General features: G+C 28.4%; 1 protein-coding gene across 1 annotated transcript; it reads right to left on the reverse strand.

Annotated features, from left to right (window-relative positions):
- Positions 1–1,723: 1,723 nt before the first annotated feature.
- On the reverse strand, positions 1,724–4,064 carry LOC142328317 (uncharacterized). Its single transcript, XM_075372022.1, has one exon. The coding sequence runs from the start codon at positions 4,062–4,064 to the stop codon at positions 1,785–1,787; it is 2,280 nt and encodes a 759-aa protein (XP_075228137.1). The 3' UTR covers positions 1,724–1,784.
- Between the last annotated feature and the right edge of the window lie 14,110 nt (positions 4,065–18,174).

Below are 18,174 nucleotides of genomic sequence, written 5' to 3' on the forward strand. Positions count from 1 at the left end.
AGAGGCTTTTGAAAAATTCTGAATTCAACGACACAGATTTTATAAACTTTACTTCAATCACTATATATTCTAAGAGCTGGTTCAATGTAGAACTCAAGATATTTTGATGTTGAGTGCACTCCTATGAATGCAGCACTTAACAGACTTTGCTTAAAATAAAAAGCTGCAATCCTCCTTAACAATTCGACATAGAATGAGCACCATTCCATACAATGAGCACAACCTTAGTCCATTCCAAACTGTTTTTGGATATCAAGGATCTCTAAGAGAGAACTAAGGAAACAAGAATTATATGAAAACAAACTCTAAAAACAATAAATTAATAACTAATTTTTACAATGGCTCTTTGTGTATTTGTAATCTTCTTGAAAAAAATTTGAAGCTGTTTTAAATCAAAATTAAACAACTTTAAACAATTAAATAAACATAAGTAGCTTAAAAGTTCCAACTTTCTCGAATAAGTTACCACGCATTACAGACATTACGCCACCACCGCCGTTTTTTCTGTCCCATGGTATTCGTATGAATCTCGCAGCAGCTAAACCTTGCTCCTTACTATATTCAAGTTCAATTTTCTCGAATTCAGTACATACTTGATCACGTAAATTTGTATTCGTTGACCGGCAATTTGGATTCGGGCAGTAAAAATAAAAAATTGTACTTTTTCAATTTTTCTTTAAATTTCAGTTTTTGAAGTCAGTCAGGGTTAAAACTATACTCAGAATTATTGAATTTATTCAACTTCATATATTCAATTAATATTTTACTTCAAATTCATATTTAATTCTTGTAATTGAATCTATTCAACTCTAAAATTTGGTGTCAAATAATAATTTCAAAATTTAATGACTTGAAAAAGCACTATTTTTTACACTCAATGCAGTGAAATATGTTGTATAAGTTTGATTTTGGTATTTTTAGATCATTTATTTCATTAAGCATTTTTCAGTCTTATTTTAATTTAAGATATAAATATACCTACAAAAAAATCATATAGGTAAAGGTGTTTGCAAAAAATGTAAAGGCAAGGAAGTTAATATTTGAAAACGATGAAGAGAAATTAGAAACTATTACCGAGCTTGAGCGAAAACTCTCTTTTGGTAATAGTTTGGTAATATCTACTATAACCTACATTTTCAAACTAGTTTTTATTTGAAAATATTTTGATTGCAGAATGATATCTTGATATATATACATATATCATTAAAGTCTGACAATACATCACTAAGCAATAGTGACAATAAAAACACGAAAAATATCTCCAAGCATCATCTATGAAGATAACATAAATGTTTATATAAAATTTTCCATTTATGTCAGAAAAACTTATTAATGGAACCATAAAATAAAAACATTACCATCAAATTTAATCCATTTGGTAAAAAGTTGAATATACATACTCATATAGATTAAAAATTCAACAGTTAAATGAGAACCTTCTCTCTTCCTCCTTATGGGGTCTATTAATGTACCATTATTTTTTTTAAATATATTATTTTTTTCGGTCAACTTAAGTAAATATTTTATGAAATTCCTTGCTCTGGTTCTACCACTGTATTCATGTTAATAAATAAAAATAAAAGAACAATGTATTTTTAACTGTATGCATAAAAAAAATAATTTAATAAATCAGCAAATATTTTATTGTACCTATAAGACATTTACAGTTGTTTTAAAACAATAGATGGTAAAAAAAGAATATTTATTTTATTTTGGTATAAAGACGTATAAATGTATTCTTTAGTAGCAAGCATCTATAATTTGTAAAAGAAACTGAAATTCTATCATTTTAAGCATCCAGTAGGTGGTTTTTTCTTGTTTTCTTCACACTTGTTTTTAGATTTGCATTTTTTGGGAGCTTTTTCTTTCTTCAAAATACCACGTGGAATACATGACTTGGTTTTGCATTTTCCTCTAGTACATGGTCTAATTTTATAATTATACTTTGGACATTTCTTTTTTTTCTTAATTTGACATTGTGGTATTACTTCTTTAGAGGAATCTTTCTTTATAGTTTTAGATGTAATTGGCATTGGCTTTTTATCTTGGAGTGATTTGGGTGATGTGTATGTGCTAGCGTTAGTTCCAGGTAAACAGTCTTCAATTTTTTTCTGTGTTTTAACTTCAGCAGGTTTGCGCTTCACATAAATGCTATCAAGTTCAAGAAGAGCTTCTCGACAACGATCCTTTTCTCCTTTTTTGCAAACACTTTTTCTTGCTTTAGTGGATTTACTTTTTTTACAGCTATCATCTTTTGGTTCATAACAAACATTTTTATCACCACCTTTAATTGGTGTGCAAACCTTTTTTTTGGCACAAATATCTTCTTCCTTCTTCAAGGATTTACAGGTTAGAAGACTAGATGATTTTTTACAAACATTTTCTTTGTCAACACTTTTAATTGGCGAACAAATCTGTTTTTTAGTACCCACATCAATCTTTTTTTCAAACTCCTTAATTAATTTACAAAAATCAATTTTTTCATCTCCTTTTTTGTCATCACATTTAACTGGTGCACAGATTTGTTTTTTAGTACACACATCATCGTTTTTATCCTCTTTCTTCTTCATTAATTTACAAATATCAATTTTTTCATCTCCTTTTTTGTCATCACATTTAATTGGTGGACAGATTTGTTTTTTAGTACCCACATCATCGTTTTTATCCTCTTTCTTCTTCATTAATTTACAAATATCAATTTTTTCATCTCCTTTTTTGTCATCACATTTAATTGGTGGACAGATTTGTTTTTTAGTACCCACATCATCATTTTTTTCGTCTTTCTTCTTCATTAATTTACAGATATCAATTTTTTCATCTCCTTTTTTCTCATCAGTTTTAATTGACGGACAAATTTCATTTTTAGTACTTTCATCATCCTTTTTTTCATATTCCTTCGTTAATTTACAAATATCAATTTTTTCATCTGCTTTTTTGTCATCACATTTAATTGGTGCAGAGATTTGTTTTTTTATACACACATCATCCTTTTTTTCATTGTCTTTCAATGATTTACAAACATCACCTTTTTTATCATCACTTTTAATTGGTGGACAGACCACCTGTTTCTTTATTTCAATATCAAACTTTTTTTCATATTTCTTCTTAATCAACTTACAAAGATCAACTTTTTCATCTTCTTTTTTATCATCGCTTTTAATTGCAGTAGAAGTTTGTTTTTTAATACACACATCATCCTTTTTTTCCTCTTTCTTTTTCGAGGATTTACAAGTTAGAAGATCAGATGATTCATCCTTTTTTGAATCAGATAATTTTTTAGCATCTGCATGCTGTTTAGGTTCAATTAAACCTTTAGAACTGGGTTCATTTCTTATCAAAGAAAGACTTGCGTTGCCTAATGTTTTTTGCTTTATTGTCAAACGTTTTTTGCTGACTGCTAGTGTAACACGTGAATAATCATCTATTTTAAGCTTTATATACTTTGTATTATTATCTTTCTGAGCTAATATTATACTTTGTTTAGTAGTTTCTGGCACAGCATTTAAAGAATCATTTTGTATAACCTTTTTAAGTTCTTCAGACTCATTTGTCTGCATGAAAAAATCTCTAACATCTGCTTTATTTTCTAATTTCGGTTTTTGTATATTCACTGGCATATCACTTAAAGAATCATTTCTAATTAATTTCTTAGACATAGTATTTTTTATCTTTGAATGAAGTGCTTCTGTTCCCAATTCACTTGATCTCTTTTCAGCTTTACGAGAAATATCAGTTTCTTTTTCGTCAAAAATATTTTTAGATTTTTGTGCCCTGTTATTTATGTTCTGTAACTGCTGACCCCCGTTTTTATCATAGTCTTTTAAATTGCATACTATCCTTATTAGATTTTTTGTATTACTTACATCCAATAACTTAGCTATGGTATTGTTATCTTTGGCTTTATTTACATAAAGAAGTAAATCAGAAACAGTATGCTTTGCATAATGATCTGAATCTGAACAGAGATTTCTTTTATTAGAACTCAGAAGTAAACCTATAAAATTCAATTTCTTTTGCAATATTTCTGAAGATGAATGAATTCCAACAGGGTTCCTTAATAACATGTTTAGTGCATTTTCTAAAGTGGCACCTTTGAACCATTTTTTTTTGTATGAATCAGGATTCAATTTTACATATTGCTTTCTTAAACAGTGGAAATGCCTGTTATGTGCATTATTAATATTTTCTTGTTGCTTGAGTTTCAAATCAGTGTATCTGGTTACTGGTGCATTTGAAATTGTGTGTTTTTGATGATACAGACAATAGCGTAAAATCTGAAAACGTGCATAAGTTTCAGTTAGTTTATATCAATGAATTTCAAAAAATACTAATACCTGGTACTTAAAAGAGCTCAAAATATACTTACTAACAAGCAGTTTTGTGTAACAGTTAGCAGAAATTCAATATACAGTTACACATAATTTCAACTGAATCATTTCAGGTATCTAGTCATACTTTCATTTATACATTTCTCAAAAATTTTTTTGGAAGTTATTTGACTGATTTGATGCTTTTGATTCTTTTTATTCTTAGCCAATCTTTTAATATTAACATTATTAGTAAATTTAATCTGTTACATTGGTAAGTATATATAACAAAATTTGATAAAAAGTAATGACGATTTTTAATTTTCTCTGACAGTATTTATTCAAACTTCAATGTTAATCCTGTCCCCTTTGATAATATACACTTTGATAACATATGAGTCCCCTGTGATAATATACACTTATGCCAACGTAGCTTCCAGTAACACTGGTGAAACACCTCTTTGGGTATCGCCTTGAGCTCAGTTTGCGATTTCATTTTTATCTTGTCTAATATATAAATGTTGTCGCTTGAGTGTCCTTTTAAGTTTGGGAAATAAGAGATCGTCACAGAGAGTCAAGTCTGGAGAGTAGGGTGGTTGCAGTATCACAGTGGTGTTATGTTTTGCCAAAAACTGCTAGTGCACTGTCGTGGTAAAAATCCATGTGCTTTCTCTAAAGTTTGGTTCATTTTCAACCAAACTTTGCATGAAGATTGCCTCATGCAAACTGTGTAAAACTTCTAGGTGGTGCTCCTTGTTAACTGTATGACCTAGTGGTAGGAATTTGTGATGAACAATCCCAATGTAGTTGAAGAAAACAGTTAGAAGGACTTTCATATTTGACATGCTTTTTGTCTTGGCTCTTCAGAAAACTTCCATTGGGATGATTGAGCCTCTGTCTTGACATTGTAATCATACACTCATGTTTCATCACCAGTTATAACTGTTTGAGCAAGTCTGCATCATCAGTGATATTAATATGCATTTGTTCAGCAATAGTTACACAATGCTGTATTTGTTAAAAATTTAGCAGTTTAGGAACAAATTTTGCTGCCACCTGTTTCATATTTAAAACATTACTAAAAGTCAGTTCACATACACTGTATGAAATTCCTACTTCATTGGAAACCTCTCTAATGGTGATTCTGTGATTAGCAAGCACAATCTCTTTAATTTTTTTGAAATTTTCATCACTGATTGATATCCTAGGATGCACAGATCTCACATCATCTTCAATGCCATCTTGGACTTCCTGAAATCATTTGTACCATTCAGAAACTTGTGGTTGTGAGATAGCATTGTCACCAAAGATCTTCTGATATTCTGCTTTTAATGCAAAATTTCAGACAAATTCTCTGATCTAACATTTTGCCACGTAAAATATTGCAGAACACAGTAAAGGTATGTCTTGCTTTTACGCTCACCAAACATAAACTAAGTGTTACAGCTGGTTGAAAATTAACATGTACATCACTGACAATACTACCAATACAAAGGGAAAAAATCAACTCAAATGACTATACGTGCAGCATGTGCAATTTAAAAATTCTCATTACTTTTTGATCAGACCTCTTAAATGTATATTTCATAACAATATCCAAAGATATGGAAAAAAATTATATAGAAAAAAATTTATAATTTTTTTTGAAAAAGAAAAGTATTATTTTTCCATACCATGGCGATAAATTATCAAATAAGTAAAATATTATAATAAACTCTTCAAATTCCACTAGTCTAATTCTACCTTTTTTGTTATTCTCTTAACAAAAAAGTATAGTGATTGCTGTGATCCAAAAACCAACTTCAAGCATTTTTTAAGATTTGATATATTTTACTCATGTATATTTTTAAAGGAGAGATCAATTTACAAATGGTTACTATTTTGAATGTAATTAAAAAAATTGCAAATCTTGTAATATTAAAAAAAAACTATTTTATTATTTTAAGAAGCTACATTTTAGAAATAACTCAATTTTCAATATTTTTTAATGTGAAACAATTTCATTTTAAACAGTGGAATAGTATGATAATTCTTTGCATAAAAAATAGAAAATCATGTTTTGGAATCCTTGAACTAACAGATTATAGTTGTTTTTTACTATACAAAAAATTACATAATATAAGTGAGGAAATATTATTACCACAATGACCTGTTGAGATATATCATTTTCTGACTCAGGGAGGCCATGAAATGAAGATTTAGCAAAAAAACTGCTTGCAAAAGTATGTGTGCAAATTAGCTTGTATTTTATTTAATATTTCAGGAATAGCTTGATTCTATTAATAAAAATATAATGGGTACAGGAGAGCGGGGGATTTGTAGAGACTTATTGTCATTTTAATACTAGCAAAAACTGTAAATAAAAAAAAAACTAATTTTTCAAAAGGTCACCCTCCCTAAATATTTCTAATATATGAATATATGTCAATTATAGTTTTTATGATTTAACAATCAATTATTCATACAAAATATATTACTAATTTATAGCCTATTCAAAATGAATATTATGAAAAAAATTTTTTAAAATCGCCAAATATTTAAAGTATATGAATTTCAATCAGAGCTGGTTTTCACTAATTCTATTGTAATTTATTAATTACTGTATAAAATATGTTTTATGGGTGCTAAGATCTTAAATTAATAAATATTTCCAAAGAAATAGAAAGGGTAACAAATTGCAGCTATGAAATTTGGTAATGTGATTTCTATACAAGTCACTAATGGCTATAAATATTTAATTTAGAAATAATCTCTTGATGTGTGTGGAGAGATTCCTCTACAAAGTTGAGAAACTTACATAAGTTTTCATTTTTCTATCCATCAATTTGGGAAAATTTTTAAAATGTTTATTTTTTATGAACATATTATAAGCATCCAATGAATAAATTCTATTAAAGTATAACAGCCAAAACAAATCAGTGAAATTTTTAAATTTACTTTCAGTATACTTGTTTCAGGCACTTTAAGGCAAATCAAATTTTAAAAAAATTGCATACACTATTTGACATATTATTAAAGAAAATTAAAAAAATAAACTTAATAAATAAATAAAAATTACTAAAATAACCTAATTTGGTTTTTGTTACATTTTTATTCAATAGACAAAATTTTTTTAAAATGAAAAATGAAATATTGTGTCATCTCAAAACTGTGATAATTTATTTTCCTTTAGTGCATTTAGAGCTATCATATGTTGGATTGATTCGGTATAAAATATAATCTAAGCTAGATTTTCATAATCATAACTCAATTGCAAATATTGCATTTACAAATATTGATGTTATTTATTATATACCAGAATTCATGTTTCATTTATGAAACCATACTTTATATAAACATTCCAATTTTAAATGTGGGCACAATTTAAAATTGTAATTTTGTAATGTATAATACAAAAAAAAAAATCTGTATTGTATGAAATTGTTGCTTATGTAGTCAAAAAGCATCAAACTATAATGTATGATTAACTCAAGCAGTAAGTCAAATTATTCTTCATATTCTATACATAAACTGTAGAGAATCTCTACAAGCAAATATCATATAAAAAATAAATATTGGTAATATAATTTTATGGGTAGTGTAGTTTTACATGGTTAAAATTAAATCAACTAATTTTTTTCTATCATATTTTCTTTATTTAGAATATATAAACTGTCTAGTATATTTTTATGTAGACAATCTATTTCAAATGACAGAATGTAAAATTTTCTTTTGTTTAGAATTTTCCATATCTTGGATATACTCATTAATAAAGGTTTCATTAAGTTATTTTCTATACATATGCATTACAATTTTAACTAAGAATAAATAATTTAAAGAATTAGTATTTTTAAATATAACGTTAAAAAACACAAAAACTGTACAAAATTTATTATTTTTCACAATTTTCTGAAAAGTTATGAACCATATAAAAATGTTACAAATACAAAAAAAAATAAAGAATGTCTTTTATAAAATTAATCTTATTTTCTTTTAACGTTTAATAGTGAATGTCAAGTACGAGGCTAATCGAAAACTGTACATAAAACTATATATAAATGAAAAATAAGTTAATATAAAACATATATAAAATATTTTCTGTTTTGTTGACATTCTCCTCACTATTCCATATCTGTATTAAACAAAAATCAGCAACAGTGTTAGTAAACTTTCCTGGCCTCAAAATATAAAAATACTTTATTGCAGATTTAATTCAATTCTATCACTCTTAACTAAAAGATGTATAAACTAAAAGAATATATTTTGTATGTATAAAATATCCTTATTTGTATAAGCATATTAATAACTATTTGCACAAAGCTTAAATAAAAAAAATCTTTAAATTGAACATTTTGACTATACCCATCATTTTTGAATTTGTGAGACATGGGAAATGTTAAGTCTTTTTTAAAATCATACAAATACATTTTCATTAAACTCAACTGCAGCAAAGATATGACTACCAACTCTTTTTTTATCTACTCACCCCTTTGAGACCTTGATTCAAAACTCAAGTTATGCTTCCAAATTATTATCGTAAATAGACCTATTTACTGTGCACATGCACAAACAAAACTGATTTTATGATATTTTTCAAATTTCTCATTGTTTCATGATCCACTTTATCCAAAAAACTGAAAAGGTAACTTTTGGCACCATTACCATACCTTTCCATTCCGACTGGGAAAATAAAAATCTAATAATTTTTATTATATATTTTAAAAAATAAATAAATATATATATATATTTTTTTTTAAATCAATTTTTTTAATAACCATACTTCTCTGTACCAGTAGAAATTAATTTACATTTAATAAATTATATAAATAAATGTACTTCGGTTGATTAAAGATAAACCCAAGTACAGAATAATTGAAATAGGATGACTTACCTTATTTCATTACATAAGCAGAAGCACTTTCACTAACTTAATTTGCATCATTAGCTGCATATATATATATATAACTAAATATTAACCAACACAATAGTATGTGTTCATGTACTTAAGTAAGTATACACTCACACACATATCCTTCTTTATTAATAATTGGTTGGTTTAATTCATTTTAGCAACTGAACTTGATGTACTTTAATACACATGAGTAAAAAACATCACCATTTCTAGTTACATCTCTGTCTAATACAAATGTATAAGCAGTTATTGTTATAAAAAGTTAATATATACCTTTGGTGTTAACCCCTTCAGCCGTGTTGTAATAGCTCTCATTGTTTATGATAGAGTATACATTGGTTATCTGAAAAAAAAAATTCTTATGAAATATTTACTAACCCTCCACATTGGTCCCGTGAAAACAACACAGATCAGCTCTGCTGATTTACATCTCAATTTCATATCATATATAATATTATTATACATATTTATATTACGACAAATTACTTTAACCACTGGAGTGGGTATATATTTATATATATGTATAAATATAGTGTTTTCTGAATTACTGTTCAGAGACAATTCATGACTAAATACTGCAAACAACCACCTCAAATGAGAGTCTGTTATTGCATGGTACAATTACTTCATTGAAACAGGTTGTGTTATCACATAGGTTGCCAGATCTGGGTAGACCTCAGTTTCTAAAGTAGCAATTGAACAAGTGCGGCAGACATTCATTCATAGTCCAGGTAAATCAACAGGATGCATCAGCTTAGAAATGAATAATCCTTGGGTTACAGTATAGAAGATATTGAGTAATCCACTACCATTTCAATCCTACAAATCACAATTGATACAAGCTTTTAGTGAAGGTGGTAAAGAAAAATGTATTGAGTTTTGTGTAAACATGTTAAAATTGAGATTGAAGATAATTAATAAAATTGTGTTCAGTGATAAACTAACCTTCCATACCAATGGTAAAGTAAATTGACATAATGTTTGGATATGAGTGAGCAGAATCCACATCACACAATTGAAAATGTATGGGACTTGGCTAAGGTAAATGTTTTTTGTGCTGTAAGCTGTCATAAAAGTTACAGCCCTTTCATTTTTACTTAGTCAACTGTAACTGGCTTATCGTACCTGGACATGCTTGAATATTATCTAATGCCACATTTACAGGATATGGGCACAGAATTCACTTTCCAGCAAGACAGCGCACCACCACATTATCATTGTGCAATTGTCATGTATTTCAATAGCAAAGTGCCATCTTGGAATGGACATGATGGAAACAATTTCCTAGCCACCACCTGGATTTACCTCAATGGACTTCTCTTATATTAATTTCTCTTGGGGTTATGTTAAAGACAGAGTGTTTGTTCCTCCACTTCCAGGAAATGTCAGGAGTTGCGGCACTAGATAACACAAACAGTTGCTACCATAGATCAAGTCATGCTTCATACAATTTGGCATAAAATAGATTAGAGATGTGACTACCATATTATTCAGTGTTGTATCAAATATTTCTGCAAGTTGTTTACTTTTTCATTGTTAAAGGTTAGTTTGTATAACTAATTTAGAAAAACTCTGTGTGTATGTATGTATGTGTATATGTGTGTATGTATGTATGTATATATATTACATATGATAAAAAGCAATAAATAATAAAGGAGTTGGGAGTGTTCTTATCAGGTTTGTGGGTGTAAAATTTTCTGGTTCTATACTAAGGAATGGATTTATGTTGATTATTACGGTTTCCTGAGAAAGTGTACAATATACATTAGGAATAGATAAATACAAAATAAAAAGAATATTTACTACATACATGGAAAATACAACAAAACAAACAAATTTAAAAAAAATTAATAAGGAATTTATAGAGAATAATCTGAAACTAAATTGGAAAATACTTTTTATAAAATTATCAAATACCTGACTAATTATTAATTAATGAGGTGGTGAAGCAAATCCTGTACAAAGTATAGTAAAATATGAAATTGAATAAAAAAGATAATAATAATTTATTGCCCTGCGGTAGGCAATCCCCAAGTCCAGAACATACCATTTACATTCCACATCCAGGTGGTAACAGTTGTATATAAGTACAATAAATATAAGTGGCCTCCAAATACTTTCCTCAGAAATGTGAACTAACTTCCATCATTTGACCTGACTTCCATCTTTAGGTCACTATATTGGACTAGATTTTTCAGCCATCTGCAGATCGTGTACATTTGAAAATGTTTTTGGAAAAGGACTTATACCAACACCTTTAGAGCTGGCGATGAGGCAGTCAGGTCAATGTGATTGCTGGTGTAACAGAGACCATTCCATTGTCTACATGCCCCCCACAATGGTAAGCATGTAGTAAGGTACCCATGTATTTCGGTGCGTGGGAGCCCTGAAAGCATCATGAAGTAGAGGCCAGGAGTCAGGGGAGAGATTGTGCATCTGCTCTCTGCCAGGATGTATGCCAATTTCATCAGAGTTGGTCCTCCAGGGTCGGTAGCCCTGATCCTTTAGGTTAGGAGGGCTACCAAGCCTGCAGGGTTGATAGCCCTGTGTGGGGGTGTACCCTGTGGTAGTCTTGTTACAGAAGAAATTAATTCATCATGCAAGTTGAACAATCTATCATGGAAAAGGGTTCAAATAAACACCCTCGTTTACAACCAAACGGAAGAAGAATTTTGATGCAGGAAAAATTGCAGTGATTTGAAGGGTCTGCTATCAAGAACTGTTCACCAAGATCTAAGTACCTGATAATTACATAGGAAGATGGAAATTTCATGAGAGTAAGCCCTTTTTTTTAATCACTTGTGAAATAACTAGTCACACTAATGGTTTCCTTTAAAAGAAAAAAGGGCAACTTTCAACCGTCCTGACAACTAACAACATCCAGTCGCAGAAGATTGTTGCTTTAAGTAAAATATGTTAGTTTGCTGTATGAGTTGATCCTCACAGCACTCTCAATTCCTCAAAGGATGTTGTGGTTTATCAAGACCTACTTAATTGTAGGTCTTTTTTTACGGTTGATGTGGTTGCCAAGTGGCAACCACATCAACCGTACTTCAACAGTATATCAATGACTGTACTTTTCAAGTATGGGTTTATAATGAGTACTTGTCAGAAAAAAGATTGGAAAATGGCATATCACAAGGCTCCTCCCTATTGAGTGGTACCTTTTTTATGATCACCATCAATAAAGAGATATTAGCCATTCCAGGAGAAATGAGCAAAAGCATTTACATCGATAAAATGGCAACTCTATATGCCAGTAACAATATAGTTATGGTGAAGTATGAATGAGCAATAAACATACTCAATGAAGTTACAAAGAATAATGGATTTAAATTTTCACCAGAGAAAATGTGCTTTGTACACTTCTGTAAGAAGAGAAATCCTCATTGTAGTCCTGCTTTAATCATCAATGACCATCCTATACAGAGATAATATTCAGTTTGTCTATTATTAGATAAATCCTTACTTCGGAATTACACAAACAGAATTTGAGTGTTAGGTGTAAGAAAGCCTTAAACATTATTAACTGTTTATTGAGCATAAATTTTGGCTCAGAAAAAAAGACATTACTGCGATTATATAAAGTCTTGGTTCAATCGAAGTTCAATTATGGGTGTATTGTCTATTCATCCCCTAGAAATTAGATATTTCTTATAGAAAAATAGAAGAGACTAGCAATGATCATCCAACAGGAATTTTCATCAATCATCAATAACTATGAAAGATTTATAAAAATTTATACTGATGGTTTTAAAACTGAACATGATGTTGGATACTTTAGCTTTGGTGAAGCTCATTCATTAAAACTGCCAGATATGGCCAGTGTTTTCATGCCAGAGATCATTGCTATACAGCAAGCTTTTCACTACAAAGGATATTTCTGCAAAGAGAGAGTGCTTATATTTTCCAGGTTCTTTAGCACACTAACTGCTATTTGGAACAAGAACATTGAGGATGGCCTAATCACTATCCCCATTCTGTATGAATTAAACTGAATGGGCAATGATGTATGTATGGACCCCAGGAATTGCTGGTATCAGGAAATGACAGCACATATAAAGCTGCCAGAATGACGATTATATATATTTTTTCAGCCTCCACAAAGTACAGAATTAGAGAGCACTCTTACCTTTAGTTTTTTATGTTCAAAACGTTTTCGGGCCTAAGCTCATCTTCAGTGATATTTTTTAACAATTCTCATCTGTTTGCATTTGCACATTCAATTTTATCTTTTTACTTTTATTTCATAGAAATTGTCATTAATAAAATTTAAAAATTCAGAACAAATATTTGTTCAGTCAAGAGAATGTAAAAGTATTGCGATAGCTATTAATTTATCAATATGTTATCTTTGTATGTCAACTTAAATAATTTTAATAAGAATGTGAATTTGGTGGGGACATTCTTATTAAAATTATTTAAGTTGGCATATAGAGATAAGATATTGATAAATTAATAGTTATTGCAATAATTTTTCATTCTCTTGACGGAACAAATATTTGTTCTGATTTTTAAAATGTTTTTAAATTTTATTATTGCCAATTTTTACGAAATAAATGTGTAAATGTAAACAGATGAAGAATTATTAAAAAACATATCACAGAAGATGGTGTTCTCTAATTCTGTACTTTGCGGAGGCTGGAAAAATATTGTATTATATATTTTTTATTTAATGTATAGAGGAAAAAGAAAAAAATGGACTATAAAAAATTTAATGTAAATAAATTAATATATATATATATATATATATATATATATATATATATATTAATTTATATATTAATATATATACATTTCAATGTGCAATGTGGGACTGTTACCGTACAGATTGGGTATGGATGAAATGGGATTCTTAAATTGCTAGTGATGAGAAATGAGACATTTTATCTCTGACCTAAAACTAAATGATAGTCTCTTGAATGGCTTGTATTCTCTGAATAAATTCAACAAGGCAATTCATCATGGCAACAATCATTTCAGGCCAGAAGGACATTCTTTTGATTGTAATCTACCTAGAGTAGAAACTATCAACAGTGAGAGGTACTGTGAAAACTAAAAAAAGTTACGGTGTGCTACAGAACTTTTCACATAGCTTGCTCACCAAGTGGGTCTATCTGTTTTATAATGAACATTCTTATGTCACTCAAAACCTGGCAGAACAGTTACAGAAGTTTCTGTGGGAAGTAATGATATATTTTGTACATTTAACAATATTTGAGTTTCATCTTTTCATGAAATTAATAAAGGAATTTTTGGTGGAAAATGCATGCAGACTGATGTTGGTACTCATCAAATTGTCATCCATTGGTTCAACAAATGAGTGGAAGGGTTTTTTAACAGGGGATCATCAAATCCATAGATTTCAAAAAATATTTGAATTCAACAGAGAAAAAAAATGACGACATATTTTCATGAAAAAAAAAAGAAACATTTTTTAGCTGACAATAAGTAGTTATCACAGAATATCAGAGGTCAATTCTGATTTAAAAAATGACTTGTATTTATAATGAAAGTAATCAAACTTGAATATAAAGAACTCCCATCTGAAAGAAAAAAATTAACTATAATTCAGAAATTACTCCAACAGTTTTTAAAAATTAGTCACACAAGTTATTAAAATGAATAATTAATTGGCTATTAATAAATAAATATTTTATATTAAAACCAAAGGTTTGATATTTGCATCACTTGTAATGTAGAGAAAATAATTTTTTTATAATAGTGTCATTGTACAGCAGCAAGGACACTCAACATGAATAGCTTCACTAAACATAATGGAGAAGAGACTATAACTAGCAGAGTTACTCAATATATGATGGCCAAGACAATTGAAACATCTATTATTGGTCATTATCATCATTATTTAAATCAAACCCTTTACAACAAAAAGAATATTAACCAACCATCTTATCAGTTCATGCTTTGTTGTTATGCTACAATAAGTTGTTTTTTTTTAATAATAATAATATAAACTATAATAAAATAACTCTACCAGTAATAAGTATAAATATTATTTCTGTTATCATTAGTGATAATGACCAGTAAATAGCTCATCCTGACCAGTCAATTTGTATATTTATACTACACAATTAATAAAACTTTTTCTTCATACTAATAACTTATTACTAAGTACCAATAACTATACAAAAAAACTTTTAAATAAATAATCAAATATAAAAATATTGCAAAATGCTGTGATAATAAATATCACTTTTTTTATGTTTAATTTCAAAATAATGGAGAAAATTAACTACAAAGTAGAGGCAAATTAATGGCTCGATAACATAAAATGGTGATGCCATTCCAAATTCTTTTAAAGATGATAATGTTTTGAAGGAAGAAGAAAGTTTTGATCTATTTTTATATAAACTGAATAAATGGAAAGACTATTATTGCTTGAAAAAACATATAATAAGAATATTGAGCAGCTTTGAATCACAAAATAAAGAAGTAGAATTTTACGAAAAAACAACATTTCATAATACAGTAATGGAAAGCAAAAACAACTTATAACAGTATAACAGACTACGAAAAGTATTCAATATGTTCTTCAGTCCTATGTAAATTTTAGTCAGTAATGATAGATCTTGTGAATGATAGATCTTGTGAATCTTGTGAATGAAATTGGACAGATTTGTTCAACCTAAATGTAAATTAAAAATGCGGTGTAATCATTATCTAGTAAAATTAATAATGAATGTTTAAAGACATTTAATGAAAGCTTATTTAAATTTAAGCCATGTAGCTTATTTATCTACATGTTGAATGGCACTATTTTAAGTGTTGAATAGCACAACTTAAAGAGAGGTGCTAATTTTTTTATAAATAAAAATATTCTGTTATCAACAAATAATACAGAATGATATTGAGGAAATCTTACCTAATCCAGGAATGCAACATACGACCTTCTGACAGGAATTATTTAACTGGAATGACAGCAATACATAATATGCCAGGTAGTATATTGAATCTTTTCTGTTACTAGACAGCATTTTAAGTGCAGCACCATTTTATTGAAATTATCAGAATTTCACATAATTCTAAGAATTTCTTTTAACATTTTATTATTTACATGAATAATTTAATTAGAGCAAATACATTACATGAAAGTCCTACAACTAGATATTTTAATGCAGATACATTTTTGGGAGTAGACATTGTACCTGTAATGACTGACCTGACATGAATCTACCAAAACAACACAGCCATACTAAAAAATAATAAGCTTCCCATGCCACACTTACCAGGGAAATAAAGAGTGAACTAGTAGGCTTCTTCACAGGCCAAGTACACTATTATATATTAGAATACTAATCCCAAAAATTTAGGTTATATTCATTTCCCAATCAAGTGACACTTTCACTCTTATCTATCCACCACAGAGATTAGCTGTTCAGTAAGCATTATTACTTTCACAAAAATCAATTCCAACTGGTGCCTCTTGTACTTAAAATTCCTTATTTAGATCATAGTCATAATACACAATCATAAATAACATTATACAGCATTTACTCAACTCAGTTTTATGACATTAAAAAAGAAATACACTCAGAAAATTAAAGTCGAAATACAGAGAATTAGAAAGTTTTGTCAAAGTAATTGATTTAATAGCTAAACTGTCGATTCATCATGCTGATACTTTAAATTAGAATGAAATGGTCTATCTTATATCTTATGCTATACTGTAAAGAAGAAATGTCTCTGAGGAAATCAATAAAGAACAAAAGGTTTTTTACTTCTATAAAGTTTTATTAAATGTTTGAACAGATTTTGATTCTTGTCAGTTATCCTCCCCAATAGCCAAACAGAAAATTATAAGGTGCCATAATTCATGTGCAGTATCTTAACAAAATGTATTTGTAACACATCATAATCATTAATAATTAAAGAAAAAATTATTTTATACTATTAATTTTTAAATTATAAATTCATTAAACCTATTAAATTGGAAGTATCATGATAATACATATAATAAACCAGGATAAACTAAAGAAAAACAATTTTGATAAGACTTTTGTAGATTGAAAAGGAAAAAAAAGGATATTTGTAAAATTAATATATTTTAACATTTATTTATGAAAAGGAAATTAATTAAATAATATTAAAAATGCATCAAACTCAAAAGGATTACAAAGGTATTTTTAATAAGTACATAAATTATATATGTTTAATTACTATTGCTATGGTATAAGGGGTTAAAAAAGCTCACATACATTACCATTCTGTAAAGTATGTGAGACAGAATAAGGTCCCAAGTTTGAAAAAAATTAAAACTTAAATTTGAGAAAGGGCTGGTGACAGATTAATATCTATAAAAAATTAATTTACGGTTTACTGTAAATGTAAGGAGATTAATACAATATTTATATTATATTTTATGAAATTATTTATATAAGTAAACTCATGAAGTAAGAAAATTGTTATCATGTTTCTCTTTCTTTACACAGATTAACTTGCTATGGATTACTTCAGATTACTATCAGACTACACAATTTTAGAGCAAGACTTTTTTTTACAAAAAATTGGATTTTCTGCTTATTTTTTGTTTATATTACAGTATTGTTTTCTTTAAATCATTTTACTACTCCTAATTAGAACAAGTTCTCTATTTTTACTCAAAATCATGCAGAAAATTTATGATGTTATCATTCATTATTCAAGACCTCTTTCCTTTCCCCTCTTACCTTTTAAGAGGTATTTAAAGCTAATTTAATGATTATGCTATGTCACAGTAAATTATATAACAAAGAATACTTAAGGTCATCTTTTAAATAATCTTTTGTAATGAGACAGCACATAAAACTATTGAGTTTAACTGTGAGGGTTCTACTTTGTGATCTTTTTCCAAGATAAAAATCACAAATCCAACACTTACATAATCACTTCCACTTGCTCACTCTTTAAATCACAGCCTCTTCCCAATTCTAGTTCATTTTTAACATCTATTCCTTCCTCATCTCTAATTTTTTTTAT

This window comes from Lycorma delicatula, chromosome 7, assembly GCF_047948215.1.
Source record: "Lycorma delicatula isolate Av1 chromosome 7, ASM4794821v1, whole genome shotgun sequence".
NCBI classification, from domain to species: Eukaryota; Metazoa; Arthropoda; class Insecta; order Hemiptera; family Fulgoridae; genus Lycorma; species Lycorma delicatula.